Source organism: Oncorhynchus gorbuscha, linkage group LG02 (assembly GCF_021184085.1).
Source record: "Oncorhynchus gorbuscha isolate QuinsamMale2020 ecotype Even-year linkage group LG02, OgorEven_v1.0, whole genome shotgun sequence".
NCBI classification, from domain to species: Eukaryota; Metazoa; Chordata; class Actinopteri; order Salmoniformes; family Salmonidae; genus Oncorhynchus; species Oncorhynchus gorbuscha.
Genome location: NC_060174.1, coordinates 19,802,459 through 19,821,962, shown reverse-complemented (window position 1 = coordinate 19,821,962; position 19,504 = coordinate 19,802,459). Strand labels below are relative to the sequence as shown.

Genomic DNA, 19,504 nt, shown 5'->3' with positions numbered 1-19,504 from the left:
CTTCTGGCTCTTCTTTGGACACTGTTAACAAACCTCCAGACGATCTTCAATGCCATACAACACTCCTTCCGTGGCCTCCAACTGCTCTTCATGCAAGTAAAACTAAATGCATGCTCTTCAACCGATTGCTGCTCTACCCGCCCGCCCGTCTAGCATCACTACTCTGGACGATTCTGACTTGTGGATAACATGTGGACAACTACAAATAAATAGCCCACCCAACTACCTCATCCCCATATTGTTATTTATTTTTTGCTCCTTTGCACCCCAGTATCTCTACTTGCAGATTCATCGCCAGCACATCTGTCACTTGTGTATAATTGCTAAATTGTAATTATTTTGCCACTATGGCCTATTTATCGCCTTACCTCCCTAATCTTACTACATTTGCACACACTGTACTTTTGTTTATCCCATGTGTAACTCTGTGTCGCACTGCTTTGCTTTATCTTGGCCAGGTCGCAGCGGTAGATGAGAACAAGTTCTCAACTGGCCTATCTGGTTAATAAAGTTGAAAAAAAAAATGGAAATAAATAAAGCACTAAATAAAGTTAGATTAGTGTTAAAACCTCTTACGGATAAGTCCGTTTCCCCCCCAATTTTCACCTAAAATGACATCCAAATCTAAACACTGCTGCTAAATTCTTGACAAGAACAAAAAAAAATGTGATCATATTACTCCAGTGCTAGCCTCTACACAGGCTTTCTGTTAAGGCTAGGGCTGAGTTCCAAGGTTTTACTGTTAACCTACAAAGCATTACATGGGCTTGCTCCTACCCATCTCTCCAATTTGGTCCTGCGTTAACACCTACACCTGCGCTACGGTCACAAGACGCAGGCCTCCTTATTGTCCCAAGAATTTCTAAGCAACAGCTGGAGGCAGGGCTTTCTCCTATAGAGCTCAATGTTTATGGAATGGTCTGCCTACCCATGTGAGAGACGCAGACTTTAAGTCTTCTCTTGAGTAGGTCCTAACCTGTACCCCAATACATTGACTCGGTACCAATACCCCATGTACAGTGGGGCAAAAAAAGTATTTAGTCAGCCACCAATTGTGCAAGTTCTCCCACTTAAAAAGATGAGAGGCCTGTAATTTTCATCATAGGTACACTTCAACTATCACAGACAAAATAAGAAAAAAATCCAGAAAATCACATTGTAGGATTTTTAATGAATTTATTTGCTAATTATGGTGTAAAATAAGTATTTGGTCAATAACAAAAGTTTCTCAATACTTTGTAATTGCCAACAAAGCGTATATAACAGAGATCAAACATTTTCTGTAAGTCTTCAAGGTTCTCACACACTGGTGCTGGTATTTTGGCCCATTCCTCCATGCAGATCTCCTCTAGAGCAGTGATGTTTTGGGGCTGTTGCTGGGCAACAGACTTTCAACTCCCTCCAAAGATTTTCTATGGCTAGGCCACTCCAGGACTTTGAAATGCTTCTTACGAAGCCACTCCGTTGCCCGGGCGGTGTGTTTGGGACCATTGTCATGCTGAAAGACCCAGCCACGTTTCATCTTCAATGCCCTTGCTGATTGAAGGAGGTTTTCACTCAAAATCTCACGATACATGGCCCCATTCATTCTTTCCTTTACACGGATCAGTCGTCCTGGTCCCTTTGCAGAAAAACAGTCCCAAAGCATGATGTTTCCACCCCCATGCTTCACATTAGGTATGGTGTTCTTTGGATGCAACTCAGGATTCTTAGTCCTCCAAACACAACAAGTTGAGTTTTTACCAAAAAGTTATATTTGGTTTCATCTGACCATATGACATTCTCCCAATCTTCTTCTGGATCATCCACATGCTCTCTAGCAAACTTCAGACGGGCCTGGACATGTACTGGCTTAAGCAGGGGGACACGTCTGGCACTGCAGAATTTGAGTCCCTGGCGGCGTAGTGTGTTACTGATGGTAGGCTTTGTTACTTTGGTCCCAACTCTATGCAGGTCATTCACTAGGTCCCCCTGTGTGGTTCTGGGATTTTTGCTCACCGTTCTTGTGATCATTTTGACCCCACGGGGTGAGATCTTGCGTGGAGCCCCAGATCGAGGGAGATTATCAGTGGTCTCGTATGTCTTCCATTTCCTAATAATTGCTCCCACAGTTGATTTCTTCAAACCAAGCTGCTTACCTATTGCAGATTCAGTCTGCCCAGCCTGGTGCAGGTCTACAATTTTGTTTCTGGTGTCCTTTGACAGCTCTTTGGTCTTGGCCATAGTGGAGTTTGGAGTGTAACTGTTTGAGGTTGTGGACAGGTGTCTTTTATACTGATAACAAGTTCAAACAGGTGCCATTAATACAGGTAACGAGTGGAGGACAGAGGAGCCTCTTAAAGAAGAAGTTACAGGTCTGTGAGAGCCAGAAAACTTGCTTGTTTGTAGGTGACCAAATACTTATTTTCCACCATAATTTGCAAATATATTCATTAAAAATCCTACTGTGATTTTCTGGATTTTTTTTTCTAATTTTGTCTGTCATAGTTGAAGTGTACCTATGATGAAAATTACAGGCCTCATCTTTAAGTGGGAGAACTTGTACAAATGGTGGCTGACTAAATACTTTTTTGCCCCATATGTAGCCTAGTTATTGTTGTCATTTTCTTGTGTTACTTCTGGATATTTATTTTTTTAAAGTTTATTTAGTAATTTATTTATTAGTATTTTTTGAACTGCATTTTTTGGTTAGGGCTCGTAAGTAAGCACTTCAAGGTAAGGTATTGTATTCGGCGCATGTGACAAATACAATTTGATGATTGAGTGTCCAGTTTTGTGCCCCCTCAGTCTCGTGCAGTGGAGGAGATCTTTGTGGGCTATACTCAGCCTTGTCTCAGGGTAGTAAGTTCGTGGTCTGTTGATATCCCTCTAGTGGTGTGGGGGCTGTGCTTTGGCAAAGTGGGTGGGTTATATCCTGTCTGGTTGGCCCTGTCTGGGGGTATCGTCGGACGGGGTCACAGTGTCCTTCAACCCCCCCCCCCCCATCTAAGCCTCCAGTATCTATGCTGCAATAGTCTATGTACCTGAGGGCTAGGGTCAGTCTGGTATATATGGTGTAATTGTCCTGTCTAATCTGGTGTCCTGTGTGAATTTAAGTATGCTCCCTCTAATTCTCTTTCTCCCCCCAGAGGACCTGAGCCCTAGGACCATGCCTCAGCACTACCTGCCTGATGACTCCTGGCTGTCCACATTCCACCTGGCCGTGCTGCTGCTCCAGTTTCAACTGTTCTGCCTGAGGAACCCTGACCTGTTCACCGGACGTGCTACCTTGTCCCAGACCTGAGGTTTTCAACTCTCCATCGCACCTGCTGTCTCGACCTCTGAATTCTTTGCTATGAAAAGCCAACTGACATTTACTCCGGTACTGACCTGTTGCACTCTCTAAAACCACTGATTATTATTTGACCCTGCTGGTCATCTATGAACGTTTGAACATCTTGAAGAACAATCTGGCCTTAATGACCATGTACCCATATAATCTTCACCTGGAACAACCACCCATCAGAGCCTGGTTCCTCTCTAGGTTCCTGCCTTTCTAATGAGTTTTTCATAGCCACCGTGCTTCTTCATATGCATTACTTGCTGTTTGGGGTTTTAGGCTGAGTTTCTGTTTCGCACTTTGACATCTGCTGATGTAAAAAGGGCTTTATAAATACATTTGATTTGAGTTCTCATCACGTTAGATGTTGCAGGCATTCTATGAATATATTAGGAGGAAAGGTACTGAAAAGGGGAACAGGCATAATATTATATTACTTCTATTACTGAAGAAGGCAGGGGATTCCCCTTTTGGTTGAACCACAGTGTGACAGAGTGGGCTGCAAAACTGCATGGGGAGTTTACCCAGCACCCACAAGTGGGGTTCCCCTGTCTGCCTTCCTCTGGCATCACCAGCAAGAAACATAGGAAGAATGACTAAGCACAGCTCAAACCTTAACCCCAAATGAATGAGGCTAGGATTTGGGGAGGGTAAGCTTGATCCTAGATCAATGCCTAAGCAAGGGCTCTGACCTCATCTCTGTGTGCCAGCTGCCGTCTGGCTCTGACCTCATCTCCAAGTGCCAGCGCTGCTCGTCATCCCGCTGTCTCTTCAGCACAGCCTTCTGCTTCCTCAGTTTGCCCTCTTGCAGCTTCCTGGCCCGATTACTGGGCTTGATCTCCACCGGCAGCTCTGGGTTCACCTTCTTCTACAGGAGGGGATGGAAGGGATAGTAAACAATGTCAAGAGCTGTCAAACATACATAAAACACACCCAGTGAGTGAGTAGCAGGCTCTCCAACTGAGAGGTAGGCCTATAGCCATCATCCAAATAAATGATTATATGATGTGTCAAGGTATACATAATTGAACAGATGACCAAATTACAAGGGGGCTACAGGACATCAAGCAATGTCTATATCCTGCCTAAATTCTGCCATCTAGTGGCGCTAGTTTTGCAGTGACTTGACATAATGCTTGTACAACAGGGCTCAATGCCTAAATTACAGTCAATTAATTTTGGCAGTACAATAAGTGCATTGTAGTACGTAGCTGCTAGCTCTAGAAACATCTTGCGAAAAGATAATGCATCGTATGTAGTACTTTCTGACCTTGTACTGCAGCCGGTGCCTGCGTCCCTTCAGGTGCATGTCTTTAGCATTGGGGTCATTGAAACTGCATTCACAGAGTTTACAGTGGAAGCGAATTACCTTCCCATCATCATTACGCACCTGAGGATAAAAATGTAAACTTGCATTACAACATACCTTAGTATCTTTAACAACATGGTTAGTGAATCAATTAAATAAACAAGAAATAAATGAACTCCTACCTCCTCCACATAGTCATGTCCTACAGGCTGGACGTCACCCTGCCTCCCCACTCCATCCCCGTCCTCATCGTCACTCGTGGTCTCACTCTTTGACGCTGTTGCTGACTGCTTGGCTTCATTCTCCTTGGCTACTGGAGGGGTGGCCGGCTTGTTGGCTGTAAAGAGAAAGTCCAAATATATGTATGGAGCATTTTAGCATTGTAGCTTGAGTCCAAAATTACTGCTTAAATTAAACATTATTGGTTTATTCTGTCAGGACAGATATCATAATTCCAACTAATAAACACTGATTCCTTGGAAGACTTACCAAGAAGGGTTATTTTGGGTGTGACTGGCTTCTTCACAGGTGCTGGGGCCTTGGTGGCTTTTACGACCACCAGTTTGGGTGGCGCTACCGGAGCAGTTGCCGTAACAATGATAGGGGTTGTCTTCCCAGCTGTCGACGTTGAGATAATTGGAGCATTGTTCACTAAAACAGGCTCAGTTGAAGGTATAGGTTTGCCTAGTTTGGTGTGGAGCTTCACCACCTACACAGGGTTAAGAGGGAGAGAAATAAAACTAAGGCATGCACAGTACTAGTATTGCAATATTTAAAACATGAAGGAGAGCAAACTCTTTGGTCCTTTAAAAACCTGCTGTATGTAAAATATTGTGCTATAGCTTGGAAAATAAATACATGTGGCTCTGGATGACAACATAATGTTTGTTTCCAACATTAGGTCTGTTTTCCTAAAGAAGTTAAATCTGCTTTGTGTTTCGTTTCCTTGCCACGATACTAACGAGTATCGTGATACTAGTATCGTCCCGACCCTAAATAAAACATCATAATACATTGTGAGGTGGACTCCGTAGGACTCCCTGGAAAACATTGGCAACTGTTACGGAGTGGGCTATACAGGCTAAATAAAATAAAAAGTAACAATCAATAAAATGGATGTCACATAAATGCCTGATTAAAAAGTGTTATACTAAAGACATACCAACTATCACAGAGCTGATCTAGACAAATTAGCTAGCTAAAGAGTGCATCAATTAGCTAGCTAAACGGTGCATCAATTAGCTAGCTAAACGGTGCATCAATTAGCTAGCTAGTTGCCTGATGTTACTCCTCCTGTCAGTGCAGCTGTGCTGACCTTCTGGTGCTTGGCCCCTCGGATATGGGCAGCGTACGCGTCTACGCCAGTGCAGGCAATGTCACATAGTTCACAGCGTAGCTGGGTCTGAATCCCCCGGGGCCCGTTGCTCCCCCCCACGCTGCCAGATTTCAGAGCTGCATCCTTCTTCTTGTGCTTCTGGCCCTCGAGGTGCTCTCGGTACGTCTGCAGAGAAAACAATTCAACAACAGTTAATTAAACTTATCTACAACAGCAAACCTTCAACAACAAAAAAAACTGTACATCCTGTGTTGCTACAGTATGTCTCCTCTTAGGCACTTTGCATGTTTAACTGTTGTATGTTAAAATACTGTACATTCATTTGACTCTAAAGTGCTTATGTCCATTGCCGACAAATATCCTGTCCCTCATAACGCATCATCCACAAAGCGCCGCTACCTGCGGTCCAGCACAGCTGATCTTGCAGATGTCGCAGTAGTGCAGCTGGGGTTGCTTGGGCGGTGCTTTCGGCTTCTGAAGCTTGTTCTGGTGGAACATGGGCTTCTTGTAGGCGTTGACCGTGGGAGCAGCCACCATGTTGCTGCCCGCATTGCTCCAGGAGGAGCTGGTGAGCTGCTTGGGAGGCGGATGGGACTGCTGGGGGGGCGGCTGGGGCTGAGGTAGCTGGGCAGGCTGGTAGTATGAGGGGGTGGAAGTGTAGCCACTTGAATCATAAGTAGAGTAGCTGACGCCTGAGAGGTAAAAAAAAAAAAAGGAGAGAGAGTTGAGACGGGGAAGAAGGGTAGGGGGGGGTCACACTGTAAAAACATACACTGCGACAAATAAATATATTTCACAAAGGTTGATTCTTGGCTGTGAGGGGATATGTTCTTGTTCTTGCCAGAGTAGGTGCCAGCTGTGGAGCTGAAGGACGAGCAGGGGGTGTAAGACGAGATGGGGGGCTGCTGTACACTGGTGGACACTGGGTAGATGTTGTAGCTGGTGGACGCTGAGCTGGCAGGGGCCAGAGGCTTTAAAGTCTGTGGTGGTGGCGGCTGGCTGTATACTGTGCTGACTGGACTGTAGCCACTCTTCACGCCTACAGGGAAGGAAACCATCACAGAGTGTTGTTTAACAGGCTTGGTTCCAATTCAACGATATTCAATACACTGGCTTTTGTAGTACACCAGCAGCCAAGTTCTTTTGCACAGTGTAGGTGTTTAAATGAATAGTGTATAACAAAGTAAAAACGATGTTCTGTCAGACGAGAGAACATTTCAAATGAATAATTGGCTTTTGTATTAGAGGGTTATGACTATTTGTGTGTGATTATGCGTGGGAAGAAGGTTGGCAATGACTCACCTGTCTGGTAGTAAGCTTCTGTTGGTGTCCGATGGGCTGGAGCTATACTAGCCTGGTAGTATTGCTTATTCTCATAACTAGTGGCTGCAGGCAGGCGTCCGTAACTGTAGTTATCCTGAAAGGTTGTTTTACAGCATGAACATGGATGGCAGAAGTGTAAATAGTAAGCAAAATAGATTGTGACTTTAACAATCTAAAATTCTCCCCATGTACTTGCATTTATATACAATAGCTCAGTGGTCACCAACCTTTTCTGAGTCAAGCAAGCCGAGATCTACCGGACAGATTTTTAAAACACGACTTAACTGTAACATTAACCTAATAAAAACGGTCCTGTAGGAATGAGGTTTGTGTAGTAGGCCTAATAAATTATCACATCATATTGGCTAAATGCATGGTCTGCCAATATTGTTCTTCTTAGACCATATACTTCAAATGTTGAGCTTTGATAACAAAATAGATCACTTGGTGTAGCACTTGTTACGCACAGCGGAGAATCCATTTGAATAATTTGCTTCTTTATTTTACTGGACTGATGGTACCTGCATCTGATGGCCATGGTGCTTTCAAGACAACTGGGAACTCGGGAATAAAAAGGAGGTCAATGATCTTTAGATTGGAAAGTCGGAGCTCTAGAAAGAGGCCCAAGTTCCGACTTGGAATTCTGAGTTGGATGACCGTTCAAAGCGATTTTTCCCCAGTCGGTGAGACTGACCAGAGTGAGGGCACACCGTCTCCACCTGATGGCGAAACTCGAGTCGCACCGCATCTGCCTCATGCATAAATTCATGTTGTTCCTATGACCAGAGAAAGTGAAATATTCCTCGATATTAAAATATAGACAACGAGCTGCTGCTAATAATAATAATAATAATAATAATCAAAACGCAGGGCTAGCTACACGTGTGCACCTACAGCTAATAGCGCAACACACAAAAAAGGAGCACAAGCCTTTATCGTTGGCTTTTCTACAGACATTTTAGGTGATCTACTAGGAATTCCTTGACGCTCGACCAGTCAATCGTGATCGACCACTGCAATAGCCAATAGATAAAACACGACAACAGCATGCAATGGGATGATAAGGAATGGAATTGTGACTTACCGTTTCAGTGTATATTGGTAGCTGGTATGTCTGTGGGGTGGTGGTGGGCTGGGGCGTGGGGTCCGGCTGCCGGTAGCCATAGTCTGGGGGGGTAGCGTGGGTCTGGTAGGCCACCGGGTAGGCAGAGGCAACGGGCCTGGCTGGTTGTGCAGGGGCAGGGGCATAGGAGGCAGTCACTGCATGGGCCACGGCAGGGGCCGGCTGGACATTGTAGCTGGCTGTGGTGGGATGGGCATAGGCTGGTGGAGGCTGAACGCTGTGGGGACAGAGACAAGATTGAGGGAAGAATGAGGCACATGAAAGAAGGTAAGGAACTTGTCTGTCAGCCCTACATTAAAGACCAACATTGGTTAAAGAAAATGGTGAAAAATAAAGTATAGCAGTTGAATTTAAGAACCAAAAAAAGTACAGCTGCACCATACAGGTTGCAAAGAGATTTGATGTGCGGATTCCATGGCACAAGGTTTATGAACTGACAAAAACTCTGCCTAGCTCTGCAGATATTGCTGTTTAGAGAATCATTAGATCACTTGTTTTGATACTGCCCATATGTAGCTTTGTTTTGGTCGCAGGTACAGGAACGGCTGAAGAATTGCAACATTTACCCGGATCTCTGAAAATAACACTCCTGGGTGACTTGAAAAGCCATAGGTCAATTGATCAATAATACTCTTAGTAAAAATGTTCATCTTTAAGTTACAATCTGTACAAACTATGAGAATAGAAAGTGAAACATTACAGCACAGTTGAAAAAATATATGGCAATTAGAAATCAAAACTGGAAGGTTTTCAGAGATAGATGAGATGGGAGGGGTTGAGGGTAGCTGAAGGGTGGGACTAAAAACAAATTAAAAAAGGTAACTAATGTAAAATATTCAGTGTCCGTAAAATGTATATAGTATGTATAAGCTGGAAGTAGAAGCACAAGTGTTGTTGTCCATTAGTTTACTCCACACACACACTGCCTTCGGAAAGTTCAGACCCTTTGTCTTTTTCCAGTCAGGTTACAGCCTTATTCTAAAATGTATTAAATCGCCCCCCCCCACACTCAATCTAGACACAATGCCCCATAACGAACAAAGCAAAAACAGGTTTTCAGAAATGTTTTCTAATTTATTAAAAGAAATGGAAATATCACATTGACATAAGTATTCAGACCCTTTACTCTGTACTTTGTTGAAGCACCTTTGGCAGTGATTACAGCCCCGAGTCTTCCTGGGTATGATGCTACAAGCTTGGCAAACCTGTATTTGGGGATTTTCTTTAAATTTTATTTGCATTTCCTCTCAAGCATGGTCAGGTTGTATGGGGTGTGTTGCTGCACAGCTATTTTCAGGTCTCCCTAGAGATGTATGATTTGGTTCAAGTCCGGGCTTTTGCTGGGCCCCTCAAGAACATTCAGAGACTTGTCCTGAAGCCACTCCTGCGTTTTATTGGCTGTGTGATAAGGGTCATTGTCCTGTTGGAAGGTGAAGCTTCACCCCAGTCGGAGGTCCTGGGCACTAGGAGCAGATTTCATCAAGGATCTCTGTACTTTGCTCCATTCATTTTTGCCTCTATCCTGACTAATCTCCCAATCGCTGAAAAACATCCCAACAGCATGATGCTGCAACCACCATGCTTCACCTTAGGGATGGTGCCAGGTTTCCTCCAGATGTGATGCTTGGCATTCAGGCCAAAGAGTTCAATCTTGGTTTCATCAGACCAGAGAATCTTGTTTCTCATGGTCAGAATCCTTTGGGTGCCTTTTGGCAAACTGCAAGCGGAGCGGTCATTTGCTGTTTATTGAAGTGGCTTCCGTCTGGCCACAATACCATAAAGGCCTGATTGGTGGAGTGCTGAAGAGATGGTTGTCCTTCTGGAAGGTTCTCCCATCTCCACAGAGGAACTCTCGAGCTCTGTCAGAATGACCATCAGGTTCTTGAGTCACCTCCCTGAGTCTTGGTGGTTCCAAACTTCTTCCATTTAAGAATGATGGAGGCCACTGTGTTCTTGGGGAACTTCAGTGCTGCATTCAATTTTTGGCACCCTTCCCCAGATCTGTGCCTCGACACAATCCTGTCTCAGAGCTCGATACACGTGTGTGTGTGTGTGTGTGTGTGTGTGTGTGTGTGTGTGTGTGTGTGTGTGTGTGTGTGTGTGTGTGTGTGTGTGTGTGTGTATAGCAACAATCAAAAGTTTGGACAGAGCTACTCATTCAAGGGTTTTTCTTTATTTTTTACTATTTTCTACATTGTATAATAATAGTAAGACATCAAAACTATAAAATAACACATATGGAATCGTGTAGTAACCAAATCAAAATACACTGCTCAAAAAAATAAAGGGAACACTAAAAATCACACATCCTAGATCTGAATGAATGAAATATTCTTATTAAATACTTTTTTCTTTACATAGTTGAATGTGCTGACAACAAAATCACACAAAAATGATCAATGGAAATCAAATTTATCAACCCATGGAGGTCTGGATTTGGAGTCACACTCAAAATTAAAGTGGAAAACCACACTACAGGCTGATCCAACTTTGATGTAATGTCCTTAAAACAAGTCAAAATGAGGCTCAGTAGTGTGTGTAGCCTCCACGTGCCTGTATGACCTCCCTACAACGCCTGGGCATGCTCCTGATGACGTGGCGGATGGTCTCCTGAGGGATCTCCTCCCAGACCTGGACTAAAGCATCCGCCAACTCCTGGACAGTCTGTGGTGCAACGTGGTGTTGGTGGATGGAGCGAGACATGATGTCCCAGATGTGCTCAATTGGATTCAGGTCTGGGGAAAGGGCGGCCCAGTCCATAGCATCAATGCCTTCCGCTTGCAGGAACTGCTGACACACTCCAGCCACATGAGGTCTAGAATTGTCTTGCATTAGGAGGAACCCAGGGCCAACCGCACCAGCATATGGTCTCACAAGGGGTCTAAAGATCTCATCTCGGTACCTAATGGCAGTCAGGCTACCTCTGGCGAGCACATGGAGGGCTGTGCAGCCCCCCAAAGAAATGCCACCCCACACCATGACTGACCCACCGCCAAACCGGTCATGCTGGAGGATGTTACAGGCAGCAGAACGTTCTCCACGGAGTCTCCAGACTGTCAGGTCTGTCACATGTGCTCAGTGTGAACCTGCTTTCATCTGTGAAGAGCACAGGGCGCCAGTGGCGAATTTGCCAATCTTGGAGTTCTCTGGCAAATGCCTAACGTCCTGCACGGTGTTGGGCTGTACGCACAACCCCCACCTGTTGACGTTGGGCCCTCATACCACCCTCATGGAGTCTGTTTCTGACCGTTTGAGCAGACACGTGCACATTTGTGGCCTGCTGGAGGTCATTTTGCAGGGCTCTGGCAGTGCTCCTCCTTGCACAAAGGCGGAGGTAGCGGTCCTGCTGCTGGGTTGTTGCCCTCCTACGGCCTCCTCCACGTCTCCTGATGTACTGGCCTGTCTCCTGGTAGCGCCTCCATGCTTTGGACACTACGCTGACAGACACAGCAAACCTTCTTGCCACAGCTCTCATCCTGGATGAGCTGCACTACCTGAGCCACTTGTGTGGGTTGTAGACTCCGTCTTATGCTACCACTAGAGTGAAAGCACCGCCAGCATTCAAAAGTGACCAAAACATCAGCCAGGAAGCATAGGAACTGAGAAGTGGTCTATGGTCACCACCTGCAGAACTACTCCTTTATTGGGGGTGTCTTGCTAATTGCCTATAATTTCCACCTGTTGTCTATCCCATTTGCACAACAGCATGTGAAATGTATTGTCAATCAGTGTTGCTTCCTAAGCGGACAGTTTGATTTCACAGAAGTGTGATTGGCTTGGAGTTACATTGTGTTGTTTAAGTGTTCCCTTTATTTTTTTGAGCAGTGTATATTTTATATTTGAGATTAGGGCTGGGCGATATGGCCAAAATCGCATATCCCTATATAGGTCATTTCATATCCCGATAATTATACCTATCACGATATGGCATATTTTCTGTAAATTCAATGAATAAATAGTTTATATAAAATGACCACATGTAAAGGCCCATTTCTTAATACATTTTGAATTATACTCAACAAATAAAAGGTTCTTACTCATATTTGATTATTTCTCCTTTTATTTAGGACCTTTGAGAAAAATTTTAATTAAGCATTTAACAAAATATATTAATGTATAAAACCTAAAAAAGGTAAATAGAAAACACTTCAACTGTAGTTGCAAACAAAATAAATATAGGCCTAAAAAATATTTATTTTTGGGGGCTTGCCTGTTTTGAATGTTATTTTGGCATTAATACGTGTCACATATCAATTTGCATTTGGTATCTTGGATCTAGTGTTAGCACCAACTCATGAAACCTCCGTTTCTCAACCGTGTAAATTGGGGCCATGTCTTTTCAGATGTAAGTTGTAATGATAGCTGTGATCTCCTTCCATCTTCGTGATTCTTTGCCATATGGTGTGCCGCGAGCTTGCCCGAGTCGTGTGTTTGTTTTGAGCACTCTACTTTTTTGCATCTCATCCGTATACTCTTCATACTGTTTCACATGATTCTTGCGTAGGTGGTAAAAATAGGTTAGTGATGTTTGAACCGATTGTCGGGACCGTTCTGCGGCATATTTTGCAGAGGACGGTTTTCTGGTCCGTGTCAGACTTTTCATACCTAAACCACGTCCATGCGACCGAAGTAGCCCCTCTTTTAGGTACGAGCTCCGTGCTCTGTGTTACGTTCACGCTCCTCCATGTTTGTTTGTGTTGCAAATTCCCTTTTACATGGCACGTGTGGAAGAACGTAAAACGTTGCCCAAAATATTGCTGTAAAGAATGTGATTTGCGACACAACGAAATAAACAATAGAGCATATGAAACTATAGAGGTTTTTCTATCATCACAGAAAAAAATTACTAAAGTCCCTTCACCGATTTCATCATGTGGGACAACAAAGTATTCTAACTAGTGATGCACCAATGAGACATTTTTGGCCGGTACCGACGTCCAACATTTTCCTTGCCAAAAAATACAATACCAATACTTAAAATTTGTGTGACCTTTTAACTATTTAATTGTACAAGAATGCTAAACACACACACGGATGCAGCGGTCTAAGGCACCGCATTTCAGTGCAAGAGGCGTCACTACAGTCCCTGGTTCGATTCCAGGCTGGATCACATCTGGCCGTGATTGGGAGTCCAATTACGGCGGCGCACAATTGACCCAGCGTTGTCTGGTTTTGGCCGGTGTAGGCATTCATTGCAAATAAGAATGCGTTCTTAACTGACTTTCCTAGTTAAATTAAGGTTACCCACACAGACACACACACCAACCACACTGACCAAAAAGTTATTTTATTGGCATTTACACGTCTCCATTACCAGTAAAACATAATCAAAACCTATTTCCTTCACTTACTTGCTGTGCTGTTTCATTGTTCAGTCGTTTCATTCTCAACCAGGATTTCTATGAAATGCCGTTTGGGTCTTTGCATGTCAAAAAAAATATACTGTTTAACACTATTTGACTTCCACAAAAAGATAGCAAAACGACATCAGTTTCAGTAGCTATAGTTAGCTAGCTAACTATATAGCTAGGTTTCATCTAAAATAACCCTAATTTAGAAGACAATTCTTATTTGGTGGTCGGACCCATCTATGTGAAACTAGCCACAATACATGCCTTCAAAATAAAAGTATTGCATAATTCTACTACTATTCTACTCATTTGCATCACTGTCAATGACATACTTTAATTTTGAAGGAAAACTGCAAATTCCACTATTGTGCCTATCTTCACAACACATAACCCCGTCCGGTTGAGCCTCACTAGCCAGATGAAGCTAACTGGCTGCTTATAACATTTATTTTCATTAACTGAAGTTCAATTTCAATAGGCGAACAACAATACTTACAAGGACTCCTAAAACATTGCTAAGAATAATGAAAATGAATGCAGTTTCTACTGGTCATTGTTTTCAGGCTGGTTGTATTGGTGCTAACTAGGTAACGTAGGCTAACCCCATTCTGTACAAATTTGCGCAACCGTGACATTCAAACGAGGCTGCAAAGAAAACTAAATGGGACTGTAGCGACTGTGTTGACATCAAAACTTGGGGTGTGGACTACGTTTCTATGCAAGCATTGATTGACATGGTAATGGCTCTACAGTATTGGAGAAAAGTTGGGGGGGAAAACTGCCCCCCCCCCCTTCCCCCCGACGTTGTACGTTACATCGTGACGTGTCATGACGTAACGTACAGCACACATAAAGCAACTCATTCTGTCTTACAGCCTCTCGCCACCAGATGTAGCACTTCTCTCACCATTTAAAAACAAAAAAGGGACAGGGACAGGGTAAGGGGGGGATACCTAGTCATTTTTTGCATCATCACTGCAAGCTATCATGACTCTCAAAAGCTGCTGTTTACTTCTGAAGATCAGGTTTTTAGGGTGGTGCTAAAATGATTCAAATTTGACACAAACCTTCAAATAGGTATGTAATGGCACATTATATAAACTCTTTATAGTGTTTTATTTACATTTTAGCGGCAATAAGGTGATAAGTTGGACAGATCAAGTGAAAAAAGCCGTTTCCCCAAACGACATCCCTCCTTCTCACTATCATGCCATAGGTTTAGCTTCCCCACCCGCCATTTAAAAAACAAATGACTGAGCTCATTGCCTTCTTGAATCAGAGTTAGGCATCATGAAGGTCTCGTCCTTGATTTTGTTGGACAAGGGGATAAATTGTGCTTTACATTGGTATTGACATTACAGTTGATCTGGAAGCGTTACGTTTTTTGGGCGCTAAAATAAGGTAAATTGTACAGACCAGCACAATGTACAAAAGTGAGTGAGTTTACATCACCAAACTAAAGCTTGCTACCCCAGAAGATGTGGTCAAACAAACAATGCTTTATTACCAACGCGGTATTGTAAATACATCATTTGTGGCCTGTGTTTGCTGACTTTTTTGTACAGCTTTATCAGTGCTACTGTATATTTTTTTGACACGCAAAGACCCAAACGGCATTCCATAATATGTACAGTGGGGCAAAAAAAGTATTTAGTCAGCCACCAATTGTGCAAGTTCTCCAACTTAAAAAGATGAGGCCTGTAATTTTCATCATAGGTACACTTCAACTATGACAGACAAAATGAGAAAAAAAATCCAGAAAATCACATTGTAGGATTTTTTATTTATTTATTTGCTAATTATGGTGGAAAATAAGTATTTGGTCAATAACAAAAGTTTCTCACTACTTTGTTATATACCCTTTGTTGGCAATGACAGAGGCCAAATGTTTTCTGTAAGTCTTCACGCCGTGGAGAAAGTTCTGCTGCCTGCAACATCCTCCAGCATGACCGGTTTGGCGGTAGGTCAGTCATGGTGTGGGGTGGCATTTCTTTGTGCCAATTCAAGACAATGCTAGACCTCATGTGGCTGGAGTGTGTCAGCAGTTCCTGCAAGAGGAAGGCATTGATGCTATGGACTGGCCCGCCCGTTCCCCAGACCTGAATCCAATTGAGCACATCTGGGACATCATGTCTCGCTCCATCCACCAACGCCACGTTGCACCACAGACTGTCCAGGAGTTGGCGGATGCTTTAGTCCAGGTCTAGGAGGAGATCCCTCAGGAGACCATCCGCCACCTCATCAGGAGCATGCCCAGGCGTTGTAGGGAGGTCATACAGGCACGTGGAGGCCAAACACACTACTGAGCCTAATTTTGACTTGTTTTAAGAACATTACATCAAAGTTGGATCAGCCTGTAGTGTGGTTTTCCACTTTAATTTTGAGTGTCACTCCAAATCCAGACCTCCATGGGTTGATACATTTGATTTCCATTGATCATTTTTGTGTGATTTTGTTGTCAGCACATTCAACTATGTAAAGAAAAAAGTATTTAATAAGAATATTTCATTCATTCAGATCTAGGATGTGTGATTTTAGTGTTCTCTTTATTTTTTTGAGCAGTGTAATGATTTTAAGAAAGGCATTGGCGTTTATGGTTAGGTAAACATTGGTGCAACGACAGTGCTTTGTTCGCAAATGCGCTTGTTAAATTATCACCCGTTTGGCAAAGTAGGCTGTGATTCGATGATAAATTAACAGGCACCGCATTGATTATATGCAATGCAGGACAAGCTAGATAAACTAGTAATATCATCAACCACGTGTAGTTAACTGGTGATTATGTTAAGATTGATTGTTTTTTATAAGATAAGTTTAATGCTATCTAGCACCTTACCTTGGCTCCTTGCTGCACTCGCGTAACAGGTAGTCAGCCTGCCACGCAGTCTCCTAGTGGAATGCAATATAATCGGCCATAATTGGTGTCCAAAAATGCTGATTACCGAATGTTATTAAAACCTGAAATCGGCGCTAATTAAAATCGGCCATTCCGATTAAAATCGGTCGACCTCTACTTTCAAATGACTGCTTGACTCGTTGACTACTCAATTAGCAGACATTGTGGGTCTATAAGTACCTAGGTGTCTGGCTAGACTGTAAACTCTCCTTCCAGACTCATATCAAACATCTCCAATCTAGAGTCGGCTTTCTATTCCGCAACAACGCCTCCTTCGCTCTCGCCGCCAAACTTACCCTAGTAAAACTGACTATCCTACCGATCCTCGACTTCGGCGATGTCATCTACAAAATAGCTTCCAATACTCTACTCAGCAAACTGGATGCAGTTTATCACAGTGCCATCCGTTTTGTTACTAAAGCACCTTATACCACCCACCACTGCGACCGGTATGCTCTAGTCGGCTGGCCCTCGCTACATATTCGTCGCCAGACCCACTGGCTCCAGGTCATCTACAAGTCCATGCTAGGTAAAGCTCCGCCTTATCTCAGTTCACTGGTCACGATGGCAACACCCACCCGTAGCACGCGCTCCAGCAGGTGTATCTCACTGATCATCCCTAAAGCCAACACCTAATTTGGCCACCTTTCCTTCCAATTCTCTGCTGCCTGTGACTGGAACGAATTGCAAAAATCTCCCTCACCAACTTCAAATATCTGCTATCTGAGCAGCTAACCGATTGCTGTAGCTGTACATAGTCCATCAGTAAATAGCCCACCCAATTTACCTACCACATCCCCATACTGTTTATATTTATGTACTTTTCTGCTCTTTTGCACACCAGTATCTCTACCTGCACCTGACCATCTGATCATTTATCACTCCAGTGTTAATCTACTAAATTGTAATTATTTGCCTACCTCCTCATGCCTTTTGCACACAATGTATATAGACTGTTTTTTTTCTTCTTTCTACTGTGTTATTGACTTGTTTATTGTTTACTCCATGTGTAACTGTGTTGTTGTCTGTTCACACTGCTATGCTTTATCTTGGCCAGGTCACAGTTGTAAATGAGAACTTGTTCTCAACTAGCCTACCTGGTTAAATAAAGAGTCATTACATCATGTACCTTTGTTATATAGGTATGCACGTCAGCTTTGACATCGGTTTTGCACATCGGATGTTAAACTAGACATCGGCCGATACCTTTGTTGGTATTTTTAGCTAATATGGGAGGATTCATATATATATATATATATATATTGCCTTTAATTAACTAGGCAAGTCAGTTCAGAACAAATTCTTATTTCCAATGCCGGCCTAGGAACAGTGGGTTAACTGCCTTATTCAGGGGCAGAAGGACAGATTTTTACCTTGTCACCTCAGGGATTCGATCTTGCAACCTTTCGGTTACTAGTCACATTTACATTACATTTAAGTCATTTAGCAGACGCTCTTATCCAGAGCGACTTACAAATTGGTGCATTCACCTTATGACATCCAGTGGAACAGCCACTTTACAATAGTGCATCTAAATCTTTTAAGGGGGGTGAGAAGGATTACTTTATCCTATCCTAGGTATTCCTTAAAGAGGTGGGGTTTCAGGTGTCTCCGGAAGGTGGTGATTGACCAACGTCCAACGCTGTAACCGCCCCAAATGTTTGCCGATATATCGTGCATCCCTAGTTCGAACTGTAAAATAAGTTGGCAACATTCTTATAGACTGGTGACAAATTTATTTTGAAGTTGCCAAGTACCTCAACTCATCTAAAAGTTGAGTTTACCTGAACCTTCGACTTAAATGTAAATTCGTAAACCTTTACTGAGTAACGTTACCGGTTTGTCCTCGGTTGTTGCATAACTGTTTGCTGAAATCCATATTATTAATAAGATGTTAATTCAATCGACTGTTTCCTCATTGTTGCTACTCTAAATAGGCTATTCAGCTCATGTGTCAATTGAATCTCAAGAAGGAAACAGTCGGTTTGTATTTACATTTACATTACATTTAAGTCATTTAGCAGACGCTCTTATCCAGAGCGACTATTTGATCAATGTTTTATTAAGTATGGATTGCATCCGATCTGTCGGCTCTATTCATGGTATTTATATCTGTATCGTTTGGCAACTGAAAGTGGCTCAAGTTTTCAGCAAATTCACTTTGCCCAAAACGTGACAGGTAGAGAAGTGTCAAAATTATAAAACTGACCAGAAACTCGCTTTCAGCTAATTCGTGCGTCCCTGCCGCTAGAGAAAAAGATAGCTAGCCATTATGCCAAAGTAAGATACTGGTTGTTTCTGATTGTTACACAAATAATGTAAGCAAGCTAACTCTATAACTAATTTTTGGCATATTAAATGAGACAGTTTCATTATATTGCGAAGAAAGCGCTCCTTAGCCGGGTAAGACTGGGACCTGCTTGCCTGGCTACCTTATTTCGCTAGCATATCCATTGCAATGAACTCCCAAGGCCTCGAGCTGCAACATCGCACAAGCAATGAGGCATAGCTACTCGTCGCAATAAGACGGGACGACGACTCGAGATGAGTGCATGCTACCCATACCCAGAATCAATGTAATTACCTGTACTGAGGACCGGCACCATGCGTGAATCCATAATAATTGCTTGCAGCCATCTTGGAATCTACTGTACTGGGAGTCCGGGACAGACTTTCTGTCACGTGTCCGTCATCTACTATCGCGCGCATGCTTCGACATTTAAAGGAGCAATTCGCAGTTAAAACAATAACAAAGCAAATCTCCCGCCTCTGTTTTGATTTGAGGGATGGCCCTGGAGAAATAGAGGGATGGGCCTGGAGAAATGGAACCACTCTCAAATTAATAGA

At 43.2% G+C, this 19,504-nt stretch overlaps 1 protein-coding gene across 5 annotated transcripts in view; it reads right to left on the bottom strand.

The window, feature by feature from the left end:
* Positions 1 to 19,356, bottom strand: part of LOC123998725 (zinc finger RNA-binding protein-like) — a 34,345-nt gene extending 14,989 nt beyond the window's left edge. For 2 of the 5 annotated variants that reach the window (XM_046303826.1, XM_046303835.1), the window contains exons 1-10: positions 19,242 to 19,356; positions 8,372 to 8,627; positions 7,267 to 7,381; positions 6,806 to 7,003; positions 6,364 to 6,656; positions 5,944 to 6,129; positions 5,118 to 5,337; positions 4,811 to 4,965; positions 4,590 to 4,709; positions 4,012 to 4,187 (exon numbers count right to left, since the gene is read on the bottom strand). In XM_046303826.1, coding sequence (XP_046159782.1) covers positions 4,012 to 4,187; positions 4,590 to 4,709; positions 4,811 to 4,965; positions 5,118 to 5,337; positions 5,944 to 6,129; positions 6,364 to 6,656; positions 6,806 to 7,003; positions 7,267 to 7,381; positions 8,372 to 8,627; positions 19,242 to 19,294 — 1,772 coding nt within the window. In that variant the 5' untranslated portion in view covers positions 19,295 to 19,356. Of the gene's footprint in view, positions 1 to 4,011; positions 4,188 to 4,589; positions 4,710 to 4,810; positions 4,966 to 5,117; positions 5,338 to 5,943; positions 6,130 to 6,363; positions 6,657 to 6,805; positions 7,004 to 7,266; positions 7,382 to 7,981; positions 8,064 to 8,371; positions 8,628 to 19,241 lie in introns of those variants that run through there. The other 3 variants (XM_046303843.1, XM_046303851.1, XM_046303861.1) reach the window with 2 other exon arrangements.
* Positions 19,357 to 19,504: the final 148 nt, after the last annotated feature.